This window comes from Oncorhynchus gorbuscha, linkage group LG02 (genome assembly GCF_021184085.1).
Source record: "Oncorhynchus gorbuscha isolate QuinsamMale2020 ecotype Even-year linkage group LG02, OgorEven_v1.0, whole genome shotgun sequence".
NCBI classification, from domain to species: domain Eukaryota; kingdom Metazoa; phylum Chordata; class Actinopteri; order Salmoniformes; family Salmonidae; genus Oncorhynchus; species Oncorhynchus gorbuscha.
This window is the reverse complement of record NC_060174.1, coordinates 66,902,095-66,923,477: the sequence shown is the minus strand read 5'-3', so window position 1 is coordinate 66,923,477 and position 21,383 is coordinate 66,902,095. Positions and strand designations below refer to the sequence as shown.

The 21,383-nt window shown below is 44.3% G+C and overlaps 1 protein-coding gene across 3 annotated transcripts in view; it reads right to left on the bottom strand.

The window, feature by feature from the left end:
• The window catches only part of LOC124007883 (gamma-aminobutyric acid receptor subunit beta-4-like), a 67,762-nt gene extending 63,660 nt beyond the window's left edge, over positions 1-4,102 (bottom strand). Inside the window, exons 1-2 of one of the 3 annotated variants that reach the window (XM_046318716.1) lie at positions 2,968-4,102; positions 1,393-1,487 (exon numbers count right to left, since the gene is read on the bottom strand). In XM_046318716.1, the coding sequence (XP_046174672.1) occupies positions 1,393-1,487; positions 2,968-3,047 (175 nt within the window). In that variant the 5' untranslated portion in view covers positions 3,048-4,102. Of the gene's footprint in view, positions 1-1,392; positions 1,488-1,565; positions 1,684-1,748; positions 1,869-2,967 lie in introns of those variants that run through there. The other 2 variants (XM_046318726.1, XM_046318736.1) reach the window with 2 other exon arrangements.
• Positions 4,103-21,383: the final 17,281 nt, after the last annotated feature.

Genomic DNA, 21,383 nt, shown 5'->3' with positions numbered 1-21,383 from the left:
GTTTTTATGGTGACTTCAAGTGTAGACCGCTAAGCAAAGCATAATTCAAAGGCGGCGAGAGAGAGAGAGTGACATCCCAAATACACAATAGCACATCTCTGTCAAAGGAGCTCTATTCTAGCTTGACAGTAACCACAGAGAGAAAAAAAGAGGAGAGAAAAGTACAACTAATAAAGACAAATGGCTGAATTATGTTTTACAACCGTTTTTGTTGTTGAAACCCTGTTTAAGTTTCAGGTATCTGATCATGGATGTTGCTGTGCTTTTTACAACAACACCGATTGGCTGCTTTCACATTAAAGCAAAAATAACATGTTTTTGGGATAACATGTAAGTGATTAAAATGTGTATTTTAAGATAACATGTAAGTGATTAAAATGTGTATTTTAAGGTACTATGATAGATATATATATATATATATAGTACCAGTCAAAAGTTGACACACGTACTCATTCAAGGTTCTTTATTTTTACTATGTTCTACATTGTACAACAATAGTGAAGACAACAAAACTATGAAAATAACAAATCATGTAAAAAGTGTTAAACAAATCATAATATATTTTATATTTGAGATTCTTCAAAGTAGCCACCCTTTGCCCTGATGACCACTTTGCACACTCTTGGCATTCTCTCAACCAGCTTCATGAGGTAGTCACATGGAATGAATTTCAATTAACAGGTGTGCCTTGTTAAGTTAATTTCTGGAATTTCTTTCCTTCTTAATGAATTTTTGCCAATCAGTTGTGTTGTGACATGGTAAGGGTGTTATACAAAAGATTTCAAGATAATGCTGTTGCTTTCCTATTACCATGGAAGTAACATTTAAACCTCACAAATGAGCTTTCATTTTATACAACTTTCTCTTTTTGTCAGTATTTTGCCAGTACCACTGACAAACGGGACAATAATAAACGCATTTAGCTTGCCCTACATTTTAGAGAGGACTGAACTCACTGCTATGGCTACAGCCTGACTCACTTGTCTTCAGCTTGTTTTCAAAACTCACCACGCTAGTGGTTCAACCCATTATGTTCTCTCCAATTATACCAATCTACTAGCCTAAGTTCCCGCTATTAATTGCGTCAGTAGGTAAAAGCTTCATGTTTTTTTTTCTATTACAAAGACTTTGTGTACTGGCATAAGCCTTGGTTAACAATCCTTCAATGCAGCTGCACATCAAGAAACCGTGTGTTAGACAGGTTCTGTATGCACCCCACTTCTAGAGAACTAAAGCCATCTTCCATATGTGGTGGTTAACAGACGCGGAGCAAATGAGACGGTAGCAGACACTTCAAAGCCTCTGCCTTTGGCGTTCCAAAAGGCTAACAATTCAAATGGGGTTCAGGAAAAAATAACAACCAATAGCACAGGTGCAATATATCTCACACACCTCCAAAATCAGGCCTTAGACGGATGTCATACCCCTTCAGCAACTTGTCCACCGTGGCCTTGGCCACAGATATTCCGGTTTGTCCAGTGGAGGTGCTGTGGAAAGAAATCACAGTTTTAAGACCCTGTCAGGAGCCATGAGTTGAAACTAAACATGAAGCTCAGTTAGCCTACTTTTGAATACATTTCACTTGGAGCCTTCAACTTGCTCAATATTCAGTAGCAAACCTAAAAGATGACATTTCAATATTTCTAATTGGTAAGTCTATGGTGACAACCACTGCTTTAGTGGGGGTTGGGAGCCTGCTTTCTTGAAGTGATCTGAATTAGGCTACACCTGGCATGCTAAAGACTCACCTCTTACATCTAATTGCATGTGTCAGTGGGACATTGAGAAACACACAAGTATTTAAATTCCGTAATTAAATAAAATACCTGATTGATATGTTACTTATTTACACTGAATGACAATGTAATTAACCACATAATTCACGAGGCATACAAGTATGAAATCAATGAGCTGATGAACGTGTCAATGCGTGTAGGAGCGTGAGAAGCGTAGTGATCACCCTGTTTATTTCCTGTCATGATAGGCCACTAGAATGAAATTGAAATGTCAAAATGGAAGACCCAGTTTGGGGCCACGACTGTTTGATTAGCGAGCGAATGTTGTCAGTCTCAGTAGGTTAAATGCAATGTAGCCCAGTGGGGAATATACCATGTGAACGTGGTGAATATAGATCTTATTTTTGTTGGCCTAACAGTATGTCTTCATTTACACTGGACATGACAAAACATTAGTCAAGAAATCGTCCTTCTATTGCTAAGCCTACTTCACCATCTCCACTAGGCGGTTACAGGTGCTCAAAATACGCAACACTGGAGAGGACTGAAGACTTGAAGAGTAGTGTGAATGTTGAATTAAAGGTTTGATCAAATTCAAAATCATACGTGTTGAAGTGATGATGACCTACTTTAGACGACTGACAGGCGTTTGAGTTTTATTTTATCCCGCTGATCAAGGATAAATCGGTAGTCGGTAGGCGACATGGTGTTGTTGATGTGGGTGGAATCAAGACATGGTCATTTGCATTTAGGTGGATTTATGATTTTCTTCTTTCCATGTACATTGCGCAGATATACGTCTATAGTTAACGTCTTAAAATTACAGTACGGATGAGGCTTTGGCTACATTCCTCTAGCTAACATCCATTAAAAAGCTATTGGTGCTGATTGATCAAAGGCTAATTTAATAGACTCAGCATTGTTACTAATTATCGGGTATGTACGGTCTGATTGTATTTAATATGATTGATACTCGCCCCAGCCAATTAGCCGCTATTTACAATTTGGATAGGAGTGCGTTTAACAATAGACAACATGAACGCGCGCCTCTTGCTCGCACACAAGCGCGTGCGCCGCAGAAAATGGTTTCGTGTTAAGATTGCAAACGCAATACGAGTAGTAATGTCGCCTTAATGTCGGTGCTGACAAAATCTGATTTCTTCCTATAGCCTTCTGAGGGTTATGATAAGCTTTTGCTCTCATGGAAATATATCTTAGAATGCTGTCTTACCTTTGAACAAAGCAAACGAAGGACAGAGCCGCCAAAGCAGAGAACATTCCACATAATTTATCTTCTTGAGGACCCAACATTTCCACAAATCCTTATATAGTTTCAATAATCCAACCGCTTGTGGTCCAAAGAAAATTGTGAAAAGAAAGTTTAAAAAAGCAATTCAAATAAATTGCTGGAAAAAAATGATACATTACATTTAGTCATGTAATGGCTTTATACAAAATGCGTGTTTAAACCTCAATTGGTCCAAGCTGTTTTCCCAAGCTATGGAAATCCGTGCAGGTCACAGACCCCCTCAACCAACACCAGAAGATCCGACATCTTGCTCATTACAGCCTACACAAGACTTTCAAAAAGTAATAACAAGCCCTTTTCTTTAAAAACGAAAAAGCCCAGAAAAACTGAGAGACGTCTGATAAAGAACAGCAGCGTCTTGTTGATTAAATTGGCAGTTGCAATTTCCCAGTCCAAACCTGCAGAAGAGGCATGGTTCCAGCGATGCTCCGGCGCTAGAGATTGTTCCACAATGTAGGCTATGATGTGTTTAAGAATTTGTTTTAGCTGTAAATGTTTGGGGGTGAAAGGGGAGGCGTGGGTAAAAAAAATAAAACATAAATCTTCATTCCCCTTTTGTTGCTGATGATGATGTACATTTGCTTCTCTCAACTCAAAGTCAGTGAGGAAAAAATGTCCATAAAAAAATGCAATGGACAATATCTGATGCAGACGTCAGAGCAGGCTCTATCACCCTTCTGGTGGAAAATTAGGCACAGCGAAATATGGATGACCCGTCATATATATCGGCCAGTGTATGTATCACAACATTGGATTTTATGTCAAAGAGGATAACCAAGTGAAATGCCCAGCCGTCGCCGTTGTCCAGCCTTATCTCTTGATTGAATAACTTACATGTTTCGTTCATCTTCTTCTCGAAGCACTGAGCAAATAATGGCAAAGATTGAGGAACACCCACAAGAGCATTTGCGGTGAAAACAAGTGTTGAAATTCCCTTGTACAAGATTTCGTGGGAAATAAGTTCAGCCTAATGTATTGTATAAAATGCTAATGTTAATTGAAATTGTAAAAATCTGAAATCTAAGGAGAAATTTCAACGGCAGCCTATCCATGCACTGAATCGCCAAGGAATGAATTGAAATGATGGCCATATGAGTCTATTCTCCCTGCAACCCATTAGAATGTTGCTAGTACCTTCCGGTGCGTTACATGCATTACCACTTTACCACATAGCCTATTTGAACACACATCAACACTCATAGGGTACTGACTGAAGACAACAAACACACACACACACACACACACACACACACACACACACACACACACACACACACACACACACACACACACACACACACACACACACACACACACACACACACACACACACACACACACACACACACACACACACACACACACACACACACACACAATTGAAATGCAGCTAAATGCAATTCACATTACATCCATACAGTTGTGTAAGTAGATAAAGAACATACAGGCACTGCTGCAGCCACTTGAGCATATTAGATCAATAACTTAAATAGCATAAAACATTATTCAAGTATTTATTTGAATGATAATCACATTATTACTCAAATACACATCACATGGTACAATCAGACAAGATGTGTTTCACACAGAAGAGGAGGCTTTCTGTCGGGATCTATGTGCTATCCAGTTGCTAAGCAACCCAGCGAGCACTGATGCAGTTATGGTGTTTCGAAGGCTATGTGCAAAAGCTCATTGAAAGAACCACTGCCACTACTGTGGCATCATCTGTCGGACAGAGGAGCAGACATTCGGATGTATAGGCCCATGTGTGAACCATACTTCCAAATGCTAACATATAATTAGGGTTCAGTGACGTGTTGGGCCTGGAATACCTTTTGAATGGTGTGTGTTCTCTTTGTCAGTGTTTTAACAGAGGCAAAATTGTTTTCCCACTGCACAATAATAAACGTATTTAGCCTCCCCTGCATTTTAGAGAGACTGAACTCACTGCTATGGTTACAGTTTGAATCACCATATTGTCTCGGCTTGTTTTCAAACCTTACCACGGTCTTGTTATCTTTGTAAGTGTCTTAACAGAGACAAACTTGTTTTGCCACTGCACAGTAATGAACTTAGTTGGCCTCCCACTTATTTTAGAGAGGACTGAACTTACTGCTATGGCTACACTTTGAATCACCCAGCCTCACCTCATCACCATCATCATGACAATAATATAGTGTAACACAATCTGGCAAGCTTTGAAATAGAACAAACAGAATAGAACAAACTTACTGTAACTTACTACTGTACACACCAAGTGTGAAGAGAGTTTGATAACACTTTATTTGGATAGTCCATCTCCAGATGCTCTACAGACCGTCTACAGACTATCAGTGACATTTCAACTATCTACTAACGCTAACCTTTATCCTAACCATAACCTTAGCAAGCAGTTGCTTCTCAACAGATAGTTTGTTGATAGCATGACCATCTGTAGAGCATCTGCAGACGGACAATCTGGACTATCCAAATAAAGTGAGTGACTGAGAGTGGAGAGTTTGTATTGATCGTCTGTGCTAGAGAGCCAGCCACTCTGTCAGTGGTGCTGGACTGATTGATATTGAGGTCAAACCAGCAACTATTTGGGCTTTCTCTGTATCATGAACTTAATTGGTGATGAAAAAGTACACATTTGTACAAAAAAAGTGTTAAAACAGCTAATCTATAACAGTGGACAAGCGCATCGTCAGGCGTGTCAATAGCTGACGCCGATCTTAATCAGTAGCAAGCCTTTATACACTTAAACAGCCTTAATCCACTGCAATATGCCTGGAAACATTTAATTCACTTTTATTCTCTGCCTCTATATTTACATTTTAAAAGTTAATTATATTTGTTGCACGAATAATTTAATTCAAATATACAGTGTTGTAGAGAGCATGATGTTGAATATGTATTTTTGTTATAATTTCATTGAATGAATTAATTTCCTGTATGATTGTAAAAAGACAAACTTAAGATGCATTCTTAAAGAGAAAAAGGGAGAGAGAGCAAGAGAGAGAATTGCATCTCACTGAAGCCAAGGCACTTCTTTTTGCTGACTCAATGAACACAGCCAAGCCTGCTGTTTGGAAATGCAACACTGCAATGGATTGATGGCAACACCCTTTTACTTTGTAAATATCACACATTTTGGTTGTTGAATCTCAAAATTGTATATGTCAAACATTTTCAACAATTGTTTTATTACATGTATTAGTTGCTTACTAGTGTAGGTGTTGGTATATGGTTAGGGCTGGCATACAGTATACACAAAAAGTAAAGATTCTTGTATATTCCACAATATCTTGCAAGAAGATGATTAGTTCATTGATATTGTTCCCGAACCAACAGAAAACGGGATGAAAATGTGGAAAATAGCTAGAGATTTCCCTTTCATTTCCTTTTCAGACAACCCTTAACTATAGGTCTTCACCAGGGTGGGTTGTGTCAGAGGAAGATCGAGGGTCAGCTTAGCTGGAGCGCTATCTAGCTGTGGGGAGAGAGACGGAGCATCTCAGACAGTGTGCCAGATGGGTCCCCCTTAGCACAGTCTCTGAGGGACACAAAATCGACACCTCTGTCCACTTGCCTTTCCCCCCAAAGCCCATCCATGCATGCTGGAACCCTAGTCTCCGGGGTCACCTGAACACAGGACCTGGCTCTAATTGGCTTCTGTGGAAGGCCATCCAAGCCCCTGAGATGTGTGTGCTCCCTGCTCCTTTTTTCCCTTTGCTCACATGTTGCATAACGCATGCGAGTTATTGGGTCACCCTTACTCCTCTGATATAAATAGTATCACATGCTTAATGCATTGCTGCCTCCCAGTCACTATCTTGCTCTTCTTCTCTAGCTATGGGTGGCAGGTAGCCTAGTGGTTAGAGAGTTGGGCCAGTAACCCAAAGGTTGATGTTTCCTTGAGCAAGGCACTTAACCCTAATTGCTTCAGGGGGCCGTACTCCTATGCTGACCATGTAAAGCAACACATTTCCCTGCACCTGTACACTGAATGTGACATGCCTGGGCACAATGACATACATAAAACCACATTGCACTTCTCTCTCAACATCTCCCTTACTGTGGTGGGTTCATCTATGAACTATGAAATTGAAATGTTTCTGCAGGATTATCTGTGGTGCCTGTCACAATAGAAAAAGGTCAGATGGTGAAGGAAACCAACAATGTATAGCAGCGATTGGAGATTCAGCACCATGGACAGTGTCAGAATGGGAATCCCGAAGTTCAGCACTAGAAGACAATGGTCAGCAACCATCTAGGTGCAGCCAAGAATCCCTGGAAATAAATACAGGACTAGGCTACATCTACATCCAGCTAAATCTCATCCTTTACAGAGAGGTCCTTTGGTTATGCTTGATAAATGATAGTGGACATTTCTATTAGTTAAAACATGTAATCATGTGCCTCTCTTTCCTACAAACAGCACAGACTAACTTTAGGTAATGCGCTCATTCAAGCCACTCAGTGATTGCTGTGACATATCTGATTTGGGAGGGTCATATCGGCCCAATAGTGGGATAGGGAGGGTGACAGTGTTGTGCGAAGGGCTCCAGTCCATCTCCCCTGGACCACCAATTGTCTTCCTGTTTTCACCCTCCATGGGGAACAGAGAGTTCCAGCAGACCTCCAGGGAGCAACAGGGCTTGAAAAATACTGCCTTTTCTCATGTTACACCTGACAACGACTGCTTGGGCTAAAGGAAGAAAGAAATGTGAAAATCAATGGTTGTATAACTGATGTATGCTCTGGGCTTTCTGCTAAGGGTACCATCTCACTGATGAGTTTCTACATGCACTCACTCACACTGCTACTCTCTCCCTGGTCACTGTCGCAAGGCCTGATCAAACAGGAGGTGTTCAGTTCACTATATTTAGACAAAACACAAATCGTAACGGCCAGTAACAAACTGTGTGTCGTACGATAGGCAAGCAAGTGAATCCCCCTTAAATGATGCTGTTCTCAAGGGGAGTTCATTGTAACTGTAACCCTCACATTTTCTTTGAAGGCGTTCAGAATCCGGTCATTTGTTTGAGTGCTACAGTATATGCAATGGTATAGCAAAAGGTATAGTGCGAATAAAGGAGAACTGAAGCAACATGACAATAGAGAGAATGCCTTTCGACTTCACAACAACATGACAATTCATAACAAACGACCACAGTGACACATTTCCACAGTGTATCGTAACAGTGTTATATAATACATGCTATGAGATGCTACTTGGGACGTCGAGCGTCGTGTACAGTACTGTGAATAGTCTTAACGAGCCAAACAATGTAACTCACGGTTTGGGGCTTCCCATCCGTGTGGATCCACAACTGCCATTAAAAGCTATGTTTAGAGATGAGGGCATTTCAACACAGCCAATTAGGCCACACAATTGGATTACATATAGTTCTAGTCTGTATGTACTTACTGTCATTATGTTAGGCTTATATTGGTCAGAGAGAGAGAGAGAGAGAGAGAGAGAGAGAGAGAGAGAGAGAGAGAGAGAGAGAGAGAGAGAGAGAGAGAGAGAGAGAGAGAGAGTTAAAGGGCGGATGAATAAGACATACCGTAGATCTGAACCAAAATGGATGAGCAAATCTTGACAAAGCATAAACAGAAAGGGTAATGAACAAAACCAACTAACAGCAATGCTGGACGCAGCCAATCATGTGTTATGAGGCCTTTGGATCCCACAGCGTTGGTTTGTTCAACTACCATGCTATCTCACTAATTTCAATAGGCTCCAAATGGCAGCAGAAAAACCATGCAGTCATTAAAAGGGTAATGAGTGTGTACTATTTTGCCCAAATAAATACTGGAATAGCAATGAGGCCAATAAATTGCAATGTACATGCAGTGCCTTCGGTTAGTATTCAGACCCCTTGACTTTTTTCACATTTAGTTACGTTACAGCATTATTTTTCCTCATCAATCTACACACCATACCCCATAATGACAAAGCAAAAAAAAAACGTTAAAAAAAATACTTTGCTAAATAAAAAACTGAAATATCAAATTGACAAAAGTATTCAGACCATTTACTCAGTGCTTTGTTGAAGCACCTTTGGCACTGATTACAGCCTCGAGTCTTCTTGGGTATGACACTACAAGCTTGGACCACCTGTATTTGGGGAATTTCTCCCATTCAGATCCTCTCAATCTCTGTCAGATTGGAGCATTGCTGCACAGCAATTTTCAGGTCTCTCCAGATATGTTCTATCAGGTTCAAGTCCTGGCTCTGGCTTGGCCACTTAAGGACATGACCTCATGGCTTGGTTTTTGCTCTGACATAAACTGTCAACTTTGGGACCTTATATAAACAGGTGTGTGCCTTCCCAGCTCATGTCCAATCAATTGAATTTACAACAGGTTTACTCCAATCAAGTTGTAGAAACATATCAAGGATGATCAATGGAAACAGGATGCAACTAAGCTCAATTTTGAGTCCCATAGCAAAGGGTCTGAAATCTTATATAAATCAGGTATTTCGGTCGTAATATTTCATTTGCAAAAATTTATAAAACCCTGTTTTTGCTTTGTCATTCAGATGAATTGTGTGTAGATTTCCGAGGATGTTTATTTTCATTAATCCATTGTAGAATAAGGCTGTAAAGTAACAAAATATGGAAAAAGCCAAGGGGTCTGAATACTTTCTGATGGCACTATATAAGAGCTCCAGTTTGTGCTGATGCTGTCACTACTCACTCTTCCCCACAGCCCACAACACGCTGTACTCCCATATAGAACCGCCTCCCTCCAGAACCCACGCTGTACTCCAAGATAGAACCACTACCCTCCAGACACCACGTTGTACTCCCCATATAGAACCACCTCCCTCCAGAACCCATGAAGTACTTCCCATATAGAACCATCTCCCTCCAGAACCCATGCTGTACTCCCCATATAGAACCATCTCCCTCCAGAACCCATGCTGTACTCCCCATATAAAACCATCTCCCTCCAGAACCCACGCTGTACTCCAAGATAGAACCATCTCCCTCCAGAACCCATGCTGCACTTCCCATATAGAACCATCTCCCTCCAGACACAATGCTGTACTCCCTATATAGAACCACATCCCTCCAGAACCCATGCTGTACTCCCCATATAGAACCACCTCCCTCCAGACACCACACTCTACTCCCCATATAGAACCACATCCCTCCAGAACCCATGCTGTACTCCCCATATAGAACCACCTCCCTCCAGACACCACACTGTACTCCCCATATAGAACCACCTGCCTCCAGAAACCACACTGTACTCCCCATATAGAACCACCTCCCTCCAGAAACCACACTGTACTCCCCATATAGAACCACCTCCCTCCAGACACCACGCTGTACTCCCCATATAGAACCACCTCCCTCCAGACACCACACTGTACTCCCCATATAGAACCACCTCCCTCCAGAAACCACACTGTACTCCCCATATAGAAGCACCTCCCTCCAGAAACCACACTGTACTCCCCATATAGAACCACCTCCCTCCAGAAACCACACTGTACTCCCCATAGAGAACCATCTCCCTCCAGACACCACGCTGTACTCCAAGATAGAACCATCTCCCTCCAGAACCCATGCTGCACTCCCCATATAGAACCATCTCCCTCCAGAACCCACGCTGTACTCCAAGATAGAACCATCTCCTTCCAGAACCCATGATGCACTCCCCATATAGAACCATCTCCCTCCAGACACAATGCTGTACTCCCCATATAGAACCACATCCCTCCAGAACCCATGCTGTACTCCCCATATAGAACCACCTCCCTCCAGACACCACACTGTACTCCCCATATAGAACCATCTCCCTCCAGACACCACACTGTACTCCCCATATAGAACCACCTCCCTCCAGACACCACGCTGTACTCCCCATATAGAACCACCTCCCTCCAGAAACCACACTGTACTCCCCATATAGAACCACCTCCCCCCAGAAACCACACTGTACTCCCCATATAGAACCACCTCCCTCCAGAAACTACGCTGTACTCCCCATATAGAACCACCTCCCTCCAGAAACCACACTGTACTCCCCATATAGAACCACCTCCCTCCAGACATCCCACTGTACTACCAATATAGAACCACCTCCCTCCAGAAACCACACTGTACTCCCCATATAGAACCACCTGCCTCCAGACACCACGCTGTACTCCCCATATAGAACCACCTCCCTCCAGACACCACGCTGTACTCCCCATATAGAACCACCTCCCTCCAGACACCACGCTGTACTCCCCATATAGAACCACACCCCTCCAGACACCATGCTGTACTCCCCATATAGAACCACCTCCCTCCAGAAACTACGCTGTACTCCCCATATAGAACCAACTCCCTCCAGACACCACACTGTACTCCCCATATAGAACCACCTCCCTCCAGACACCACGCTGTACTCCCCATATAGAACCACCTCCCTCCAGACACCACGCTGTACTCCCCATATAGAACCACCTGCCTCCAGACACCACACTGTACTCCCCATATAGAACCACCTGCCTCCAGACACCACACTGTACTCCCCATATAGAACCACCTCCCTCCAGACACCACGCTGTACTCCCCATATAGAACCACCTCCCTCCAGACACCACGCTGTACTCCCCATATAGAACCACCTCCCTCCAGACACCACGCTGTACTCCCCATATAGAACCACCTCCCTCCAGACACCACGCTGTACTCCCCATATAGAACCACCTCCCTCCAGACACCACGCTGTACTCCCCATATAGAACCACCTCCCTCCAGACACCACACTGTTAAACTGTACTTGCCCATACCTGACCAGCTCCTTCCTGAAAGCTTACTACCTGACCTTAAACACACAGTTGTCCTCTGAGCCAGGACATCTCACCACATCATGTGATGTGACCTACTCCAGAAGTTAGCTGGGATATGGCCATATGGCTCCGCCTTACACTTGATTCATGTTAGTGACAGAGAATGTGTAAGACAATCCAAACGTGCAGAATGTATGTCTGTGTTATCTTCCCTATACTCAACCCTGTTCCCTCTCAATTTATTAACCTTTCGTTATACAGACATGGCATCCATTAATTCAAAACACATGAATAATTAAGTATTTGTAAAGGGCAAACAAAAGGTTAATCTTTGCAATGGTCTATCATTATTGAACCATATTCAGAGAAGTCATTGTTGTGTCGATGGGGTATATTTTGTGCACAAGTCAAGTCATGTTGCTTCATACACTAGCACATATGCGCAAGCAGGCACATGCAGGCTCAAGTGCAAAATCACGTGTTCACACACACACACGCACACACGCACACACACACACACACACACACACACACACACACACACACACACACACACACACACACACACACACACACACACACACACACACACACACACACACACACACACACACACACACACACACACACACACACACACACACACACACACACACACACACACGTAAGAGTGGCTACTGAGCCAGATGAACAGGCAGGGGACTGATGTCTGTGAAACCTCAGGTGTTGTGTTCACTTACGCCCCCATGTCTTAAGCAATCTGCTGGGTAATCATCAGTGAGGTGTCAGGTGTGTGTGTGTGTGTGTGTGTGTGTGTGTGTACATACCTATCTGCTTGGGTGCCTGTGTTTTGTGTGTATTTCTCTCTCTCTCCCAGTCTCTCCTCTCTTACTCCTCTCTCACCTCTCTCCCACCTCTCTCTCTCTCCCAGTCTCTCCTCTCTTACTCCTCTCTCACCTCTCTCTCTCTCCCAGTCTCTCCTCTCTCTCACCTCTCTCTCTCCTCTCTTACTCCTCTTTCCTCTTTCTCTCTCTCCTCGCTCTCTCTCTTCTTTATCTCCTCTCTCTCTCTCACCTCTCTCGCTCCCTGTCTCTCCTCTCTCTCTCACCTCCTTCTCTCTCTCTCTTTCTCCTCTCTCTCTCATCTTTCTCTCTCTCTCTCCTCTTTCTCTCCTCTCTTACTCCTCCCTCCTCTCTCTCTCTCCTCTCTCTCTGTCTCTCCTCTCTCTATCTCCTCTCTCTCTGTCTCTCCTCTCTCTCTCTGTCTCTCCTCTCTCTCTGTCCCTCCTCTCTCTCTCTCTCTCTCTCACTCTCTCTCTCTCTCACCTCTCCCTCGCTCTCTATCTCTCTCCCTCTCTCTCTCTCTCTCTCTCTCTCTCTCTCTCTCTCTCTCTCTCTCTCTCTCTCTCTCTCTCTCTCTCTCTCTCTCTCTCTCTCTCTCTCTCTCTCTCTCTCTCTCTCTCTCTCTCTCTCTCTCTCTATCTGTCTCTCCTCTTTCTCTCTTTCTCTCCTCTCTCTCCTTTTTCTTTGACAAGCTGCACTTCAGCCAGCACTTTGTTTATTATACATTTGAGCCAATCTCTATCTATCTGTGATGTGGACCCGTCTTAAAGAGGCAAAGGGCTACATCTGGACATTCTCTTAACCCTCTATTCACAGCTGGCATGTTTAACACAGTGTTAGTCTTGATGCACATTTTACCTGGATGGATCATGGGAAATTAAGACCATTCTAATGGATTTTCTTTCCTTTAAATTTAGACTCAATACACACCTAACAGGCTCTCTTTCTAGCTAGTTTGAATAAATTAATCAAGGCTTGTCTATACTAATATCATGTAAATTCATGAAAACTACAGAAGTCAGCAAAATGTGCCATGACCAAAAATAAAGCCTGCATGGATTTACTATCATGTATCAAATGTGAGAAGGCTTCCGTAAATAGAAGCATCCCTGCCTGTTTGCCTATATGTATTCTACGTGGGATTTCTGCGCGGAACCCCTGCGAGAAAGGGTTAATGAATTCCTCTCACAGATATATATTGCCATGGAAACAGCAGCGTGACTGCTTGCAGCTTGTATTTGGTACACAGAGGAGGAAAAAAAACAATGGTGCTGGAGGTATTTTGAAATTCAGTGAGCAGAGGCTTTCCAGCATACATAGCTGCATTTAAAAGCATTACCACAAAGAGTGAGGAGTATCCACCTTGCAGCCCCCCCACCCCATCCCCATGTCCTCCTCCCACTCTCCATCTCTGTCTCTTTCAGATTCAGAGGAGTGCAACTGGGACTGGGGCTGCATGTGGGGATAACCATGGAGATATGAGGTCCAGGCAGTGGAGAAGTAGGGGGGGACATAATGCTTTGCTCTATATTCTGTGGGCTTACTATACACTGTGGATTTACAGCGTTCATACACACAACCTATAATAACAGAATACTTGATGGATTCATTCCTTCACGGGATATGGATGAGACGTTACGGAATGTGCCTGGGAGTCAGAGTGAGTGAAGAGGGGAGGAGAGATAGAAGGTTGTGATGACGTTTACACACATCCCTTCTCTGACACACACACACACACACACACACACACACACACACACACACACACACACACACACACACACACACACACACACACACACACACACACACACACACACACACACACACACACACACACACACACACACACACACACACACACACACACACACACACAATGGTGTTTGTTATTCTTTACTTTGATGGATACTCCTAATGGTTCCAGAGTTTGTATTTTGAAAGTCTGTATTGTGTGTTTTGTGTGCCATAAACTGCCATACATCTCATAAAGCAAATTCAAAAGAGCCATAGGACAGTAATATGGAGATGTAAGATAGACCAGCACATAACCATCTAACCTGGTACCCTCTCTAAGCAGAATAACATGTTTTTTCTTTGCCATTAAGTACTCTCCATGCCAATGGCAAGTAAATAATATCTAGTGCTGCCCAAATGTACATTTATGCTTCAGTCTGCAAATCTGGTCCTATAGGTTTTACAACATTCACCATCGCTACATAACTTAGAAACTGCAGTGATAAATGGATTTTGGATTCATACATATTTTGAGATGCATTTTAAAGCTTTTTTAGGTCCATAGGGACTAGTACTGTCTGGCAAAGCATGGGTTTGTGGGTGAGAGAGCGGGGACAGAGCAAAGTGTGTTCTGTGTAAAAACCCTTCCCTCTGGTGACTCACAGCACTCCATAGAGGGTTTTCTGTCCATAAGTGAAGACTAAAAGGGCCTGCTCACCTCTCTAACCCCTCCTATTCCAACCCTGACCCAGGGAATTCACTCTACAGCTCAACCACATTCCTAACCTTCCACCTGATTCTTTGGGAAAATGAAGCCTGCTCTACCTATGTCAAAATGAGGAGGTGTGAACACGCACACACACACACACACACACACACACACACACACACACACACACACACACACACACACACACACACACACACACACACACACACACACACACACACACACACACACACACACACACACACACACACACACACACACACACACACACACAGATAAATAACACAAAGGTCTTAGCTATCGTGTTTGTTGTTCTTCTCTCTTTCTTTAGAAAAAAAGTATCAAATATCGATTGCAATCAGCAAAGAAATGTCGCAATTTCACTGTGGATCAGTCGATTCATGACTTGAGCCTAGGCCAGCATGTCAGCTGTGAAATGCTCCATTCTATCCGTTTCTGAGCCGTGTCAGCAGAGGTTAATTAGGAAGGGATGGATTTTAGCATCTGCCTCCAACACACATGGGGGCATAATTACACAGCTGCAAACAGGCCACAATGGGTTAATCATTCGCTAGAGTTCCTTTTGGGATCCCATCCTCATGTGGGAATTTCTAATTGACGAGATCGCTCAACTCTACCCTGTGTTACACGATTAGGTGGCTATTGTGGATCATTGCGGAGGTGCTGTGAATAGAGTTGTGCAGCAAATGAGAGAGATGCTCTGTGACATTGTCGGGCAGGCAGAGTATAATGTGATGACCACTAGCCATTATCACAGGGGCCAGAGAAAACAGGGGACCAGAGGTTTCTCCTGTTTGTCTGTAGAGACAGCAGACAGTTTACTGCAGGTTGTAGAGGCCATACAGCCGCTCGTACTGTGATGATGATATATGACTGCGTTTCATGTGTGAAAACCTTTATGGGATAGTTGGGGGATGGTCGGTATGGAAGGTAGAGGTAGGATATGGTCTCAGCACAATGAACAGTTGTTAATTTGATGTCTGGCGGTGCTACAGTAGTGCCTTTTGTTTATGGTCATGATACAGTAGGAGAGGGACATTGCATAGTTACAGGTATGTGTGGAATCAAGACCAGCATGCATCACCCGATCAGACATCTGTTGTGGTGGACACGGTCATCCCTCAGGGCAGGCATCCCTCAGGGCAGGCATCCCTCAGGGCAGGCATCCCTTAGGGCAGGCATCCCCCAGGGCAGGCATCCCTCCGGGCATGCATCCCTCAGGGCAGGCATCCCTGGTCACAGAGGTCAACAGGAATCACACTCACCATACAATATATATTCACAAACATTGTAGTGCTTGTAAAATGATTTAGGACAAGATCATTAGGATGGAATCAAATATCAGAGGCGAAGGGGTGACTTCATTGTCCTAGCCGTACATTTTAAATGGATACTTAAACCCTTTAGTAGCTGTGTACCAAAAGCAGCCTTGTGTTTTTTAAATTCATGAATCACCTTGCCCAGCAAGGCCACCTCAATACAAAAGGAATCTTATCATGTGTTATGACTTCGCCAGAAATCCTAGATCAGGAAAATATTATATTTTCTTCCAGGAAGGCTGTTGGAAATTGCCATCATCATAAAATATCCATCTGGACTTATTTGTTGGTAGATGACTGACAGCATATTGAAATATAATTTGACATATGCCCAAATGCGCTGTATGTCTAGATTTGAGACTTGGTCTTTTATAACAAGGGCAGATGAATGTAAACATTCTATATGGCAGGAGTCCAGTAATCAGTGCTTTACTAAAGAATGCAAAGCTCCCATTCTACGGTTAAATCAGGATGATACAGACACCGTTGGTCTCCAAATGTCCTCTCCTACAGTAATGCACAACAACTTTGCTTTATAGCTCAATCAATATGGGCATTGAAAGAAAGGACAGCAAATGTGTCATTCCAAGGTCACCATGTCTCCATTGAGACTGCTCCATTGGTGCACGAGACATGAGATCAGAGTGTGAAGAGTGTAAGACAATCAACCCTGTGGAGCATCTCCTTTTATCGCTGCAAAGAACAGCCCTGTACATCCATCCACGCATCTGCTTCCACTGTGAGCTCAGTTCTATTTGGAGATGTTTCTCAGGGATGACATGCTTTTCACATTTCTCCTCAGGCACTGTGGACATGGGGGTGGGGGTGTGAGGTGGAGGGGCAAGGGCTATTCGCCAAGGCTAGTCTAGGTGGACAGCAGAACGGTCAGAGCCACTGTGTTCATCCCTGTGCCGTTACAATGTCGATTTAGTCAGAAAGGCTCCTAAAATGAATTGAGATTGATGTGATTTTTAACCTGGCCTATCCACTGTACCGTCTATGCCTCATTGGCCACGTTCATTGCGGGTGGATCAATACATTGATAGGGGGGTGGGGGGTGGGGGGGGGTAGATTGGGGGAGGTGGCAGTTAAACAAGCCTCCTTTTCTCCCATAATACCTGATGACTGATGATTCATTAATTTGACAGGCCATGCAGAGCACGGCTGGATTACACAAAACAATCACAGTCTGTTGGGCACAGCTAGCATACCGATGAGGAGGGAGTGTATTTAAAAAAGATTGGTGGAAGGATCTCCCTTAAAACAGCCCTCAAGTGCAGGGTAAAACGGCAACAAATAATGTGAATGAGCGACATATTCACACATAATCAAACTCACGGCTCTCCAAATGTTGACCCACAGTGTTCACATGGCGATGATGATGGGATTGAAATCCTACTAGAAACAGTTTAGATGACTAATAACGACATCCTCTCATAATGCCATGCACCGGAGCAGATGGAATTTCTTAATCCATCTATGTATTTGTATGTAGGTGTGATATTCGGTGATTATTGGAGGAGGGATAGAAGGCAAGTCCACGCCTGCTCAGTGATCACACTGTGCCTAAGTGTCATTCTAGCAGAATACAGGAGGATTCTATGCGCATCCTTCCCCCTACATTTCATACAGTCTTGTCCTATGATGGTTTCACTATCATTTCTAGCTAGCTACATTTCAGTCAGTGATCCTCCTTAATGCTGTGGTCAATGGATAAACGAGTTATAAGTTGAACATGACTGAAAATGAAGTAGTTGCCAGTTGTCGTTGCCCATGGTGAAATCATAGCTAACCAGCTGGCTTCTGAAGCCTAATGTGCCCATGAACTCTTTGTCTGTGTGCTAACAGGAATTAGCTGGCTAGCATTTTATTAGAAAATGGCTGAGATTACTCAAAACCTCAATTGGCTAGCAAGCCAGCATACTCTAGGTGGTTATGTGAGTAAGGTGCTGGAATGATATAGTAGCAGGGCAAATGTGTCATGTTTGTCATTTATTATCATGTCTTGTCCCTGTGCTCCCCATTCTATTCGTTTCCCTCTGCTGGTCTTATTAGGTTCTTTCCCTCTTTCTATCCCTCTCTCTCTCCCCCTCCCTCTCTCACTCTCTCGCTCTCTCTTCTCTCTATCGTTCCGTTCCTGCTCCCAGCTGTTCCTATTCCCCTAATCATCATTTAGTCTTCCCACACCTGTTCCCGATCCTTTCCCCTGATTAGAGTCCCTATTTCTTCCTTTGTGTTCCGTTCCTGTCCTGTCGGTTCCTTGTTTAGAATTCACCGTGCTGTGATTGTGTATCGCCCTGTCCTGTCGTGTTTTTGCCTTCATCAGATGCTGCGTGTGAGCAGGTGTCTCTGTCAGCTACGGCCTGCGCCTACCCGAAGCGACCTGCAGTCTGTGGCCGCTTCTCCTGTTATTCCCCTCTACAGACTAGAGGATTTCTGTTATTTCCTGTTTGGACATTTCCTGTTAAGGATTCAGGATTTGTCGTTTTCTGTTTGGACTTGAATAAACTCTGTTTCTGTTAAGTCGCTTTTGGGTCCTCTTTCACCTGCATGACAGAAGGAACCGACCAAGGAATGGACCCAGCGACTTCAGACGCTCGTTACACTGCCGTCGAGATCCAAGGAGCCATGCTCGGCAGACACGAGCAGGAATTGTCTGCTGCTCGCCATGCCGTGGAGAACCTGGCCGCTCAGGTTTCCGACCTCTCTGGACAGTTCCAGAGTCTACGTCTCGTGCCACCTGTTACTTCCTGGCCTGCCGAGCCTCCAGAACCTAGGGTTAATAACCCACCTTGCTACTCCGGGCAGCCCACTGAGTGCCGCTCCTTTCTCACGCAGTGTGAGATTGTGTTCTCTCTCCAACCCAACACATACTCTAGAGAGAGAGCTCGGGTTGCTTACGTCATTTCACTCCTTACTGGCCGGGCTCGAGAATGGGGCACAGCTATCTGGGAGGCAAGGGCTGATTGCTCTAACAAGTTCCAGAACTTTAAATAGGAGATGATTCGGGTTTTTGACCGTTCAGTTTTTGGTGGGGAGGCTTCTAGGGTCCTGGCTTCCTTATGCCAAGGTGAACGGTCCATAACGGATTATTCTATTGAGTTTCGCACTCTTGCTGCCTCTAGTGAGTGGAACGAGCCGGCGCTGCTCGCTCGTTTTCTGGAGGGACTCCACGCAGTGGTTAAGGATGAGATTCTCTCCCGGGAGGTTCCTTCAGATGTGGACTCTTTGATTGCTCTCGCCATCCGCATAGAACGACGGGTAGATCTTCGTCACCGGGCTCGTGGAAGAGAGCTCGCATCAACGGTGTTTCCCTGCTCCGCATCGCAACCATCTCCCTCCTCTGGCTTTGAGACTGAGCCCATGCAGCTGGGAGGGATTCGCATCTCGACTAAGGAGAGGGAACGGAGGATCACCAACCGCCTGTGCCTCTATTGCGGAGTTGCTGGACATTTTGTTAATTCATGTCCAGTAAAAGCCAGAGCTCATCTGTAAGCGGAGGGCTACAGGTGAGCGCAACTACTCAAGTCTCTCCATCAAAATCCTGTACTACTTTGTCGGTCCATCTACGCTGGACCGGTTCGGGTGCTACATGTAGTGCCTTGATAGACTCTGGGGCTGAGGGTTGTTTCATGGACGAAGCATGGGTTCGGAAACATGACATTCCTTTCAGAGAGTTAGAGAAGCCTACGCCCATGTTCGCCTTAGATGGTAGTCATCTTCCCAGTATCAGATTTGAGACACTACCTTTAACCCTCACAGTATCTGGTAACCACAGTGAGACTATTTCTTTTTTTGATTTTCCGTTCACCGTTTACACCTGTTGTTTTGGGTCATCCCTGGCTAGTATGTCATAATCCTTCTATTAATTGGTCTAGTAATTCTATCCTATCCTGGAACGTTTCTTGTCATGTGAAGTGTTTAATGTCTGCCATCCCTCCCGTTTCTTCTGTCCCTACTTCTCAGGAGGAACCTGGCGATTTGACAGGAGTGCCGGAGGAATATCATGATCTGCGCACGGTCTTCAGTCGGTCCCGAGCCAACTCCCTTCCTCCTCACCGGTCGTATGATTGTAGTATTGATCTCCTTCCGGGGACCACTCCTCCTCGAGGTAGACTATACTCTCTGTCGGCTCCCGAACGTAAGGCTCTCGAGGATTATTTGTCTGTGTCTCTTGACGCCGGTACCATAGTGCCTTCTTCCTCTCCGGCCGGGGCGGGGTTCTTTTTGTTAAGAAGAAGGACGGTACTCTGCGCCCCTGCGTGGATTATCGAGGGCTGAATGACATAACGGTTAAGAATCGTTATCCGCTTCCCCTTATGTCATCAGCCTTCGAGATTCTGCAGGGAGCCAGGTGCTTTACTAAGTTGGACCTTCGTAACGCTTACCATCTCGTGCGCATCAGAGAGGGGGACGAGTGGAAACGGCGTTTAACACTCCGTTAGGGCATTTTGAGTACCGGGTTCTGCCGTTCGGTCTCACCAATGCGCCAGCTGTTTTTCAGGCATTAGTTAATGATGTTCTGAGAGACATGCTGAACATCTTTGTTTTTGTCTATCTTGACGATATCCTGATTTTTTCTCCGTCACTCGAGATTCATGTTCAGCACGTTCGACGTGTTCTACAGCGCCTTTTAGAGAATTGTCTCTACGTAAAGGCTGAGAAGTGCTCTTTTCATGTCTCCTCCGTTACTTTTCTCGGTTCCGTTATTTCCGCTGAAGGCATTCAGATGGATTCCGCTAAGGTCCAAGCTGTCAGTGATTGGCCCGTTCCAAGGTCACGTGTCGAGTTGCAGCGCTTTTAGGTTTCGCTAATTTCTATCGGCGTTTCATTCGTAATTTCGGTCAAGTTGCTGCCCCTCTCACAGCTCTTACTTCTGTCAAGACGTGTTTTAAGTGGTCCGGTTC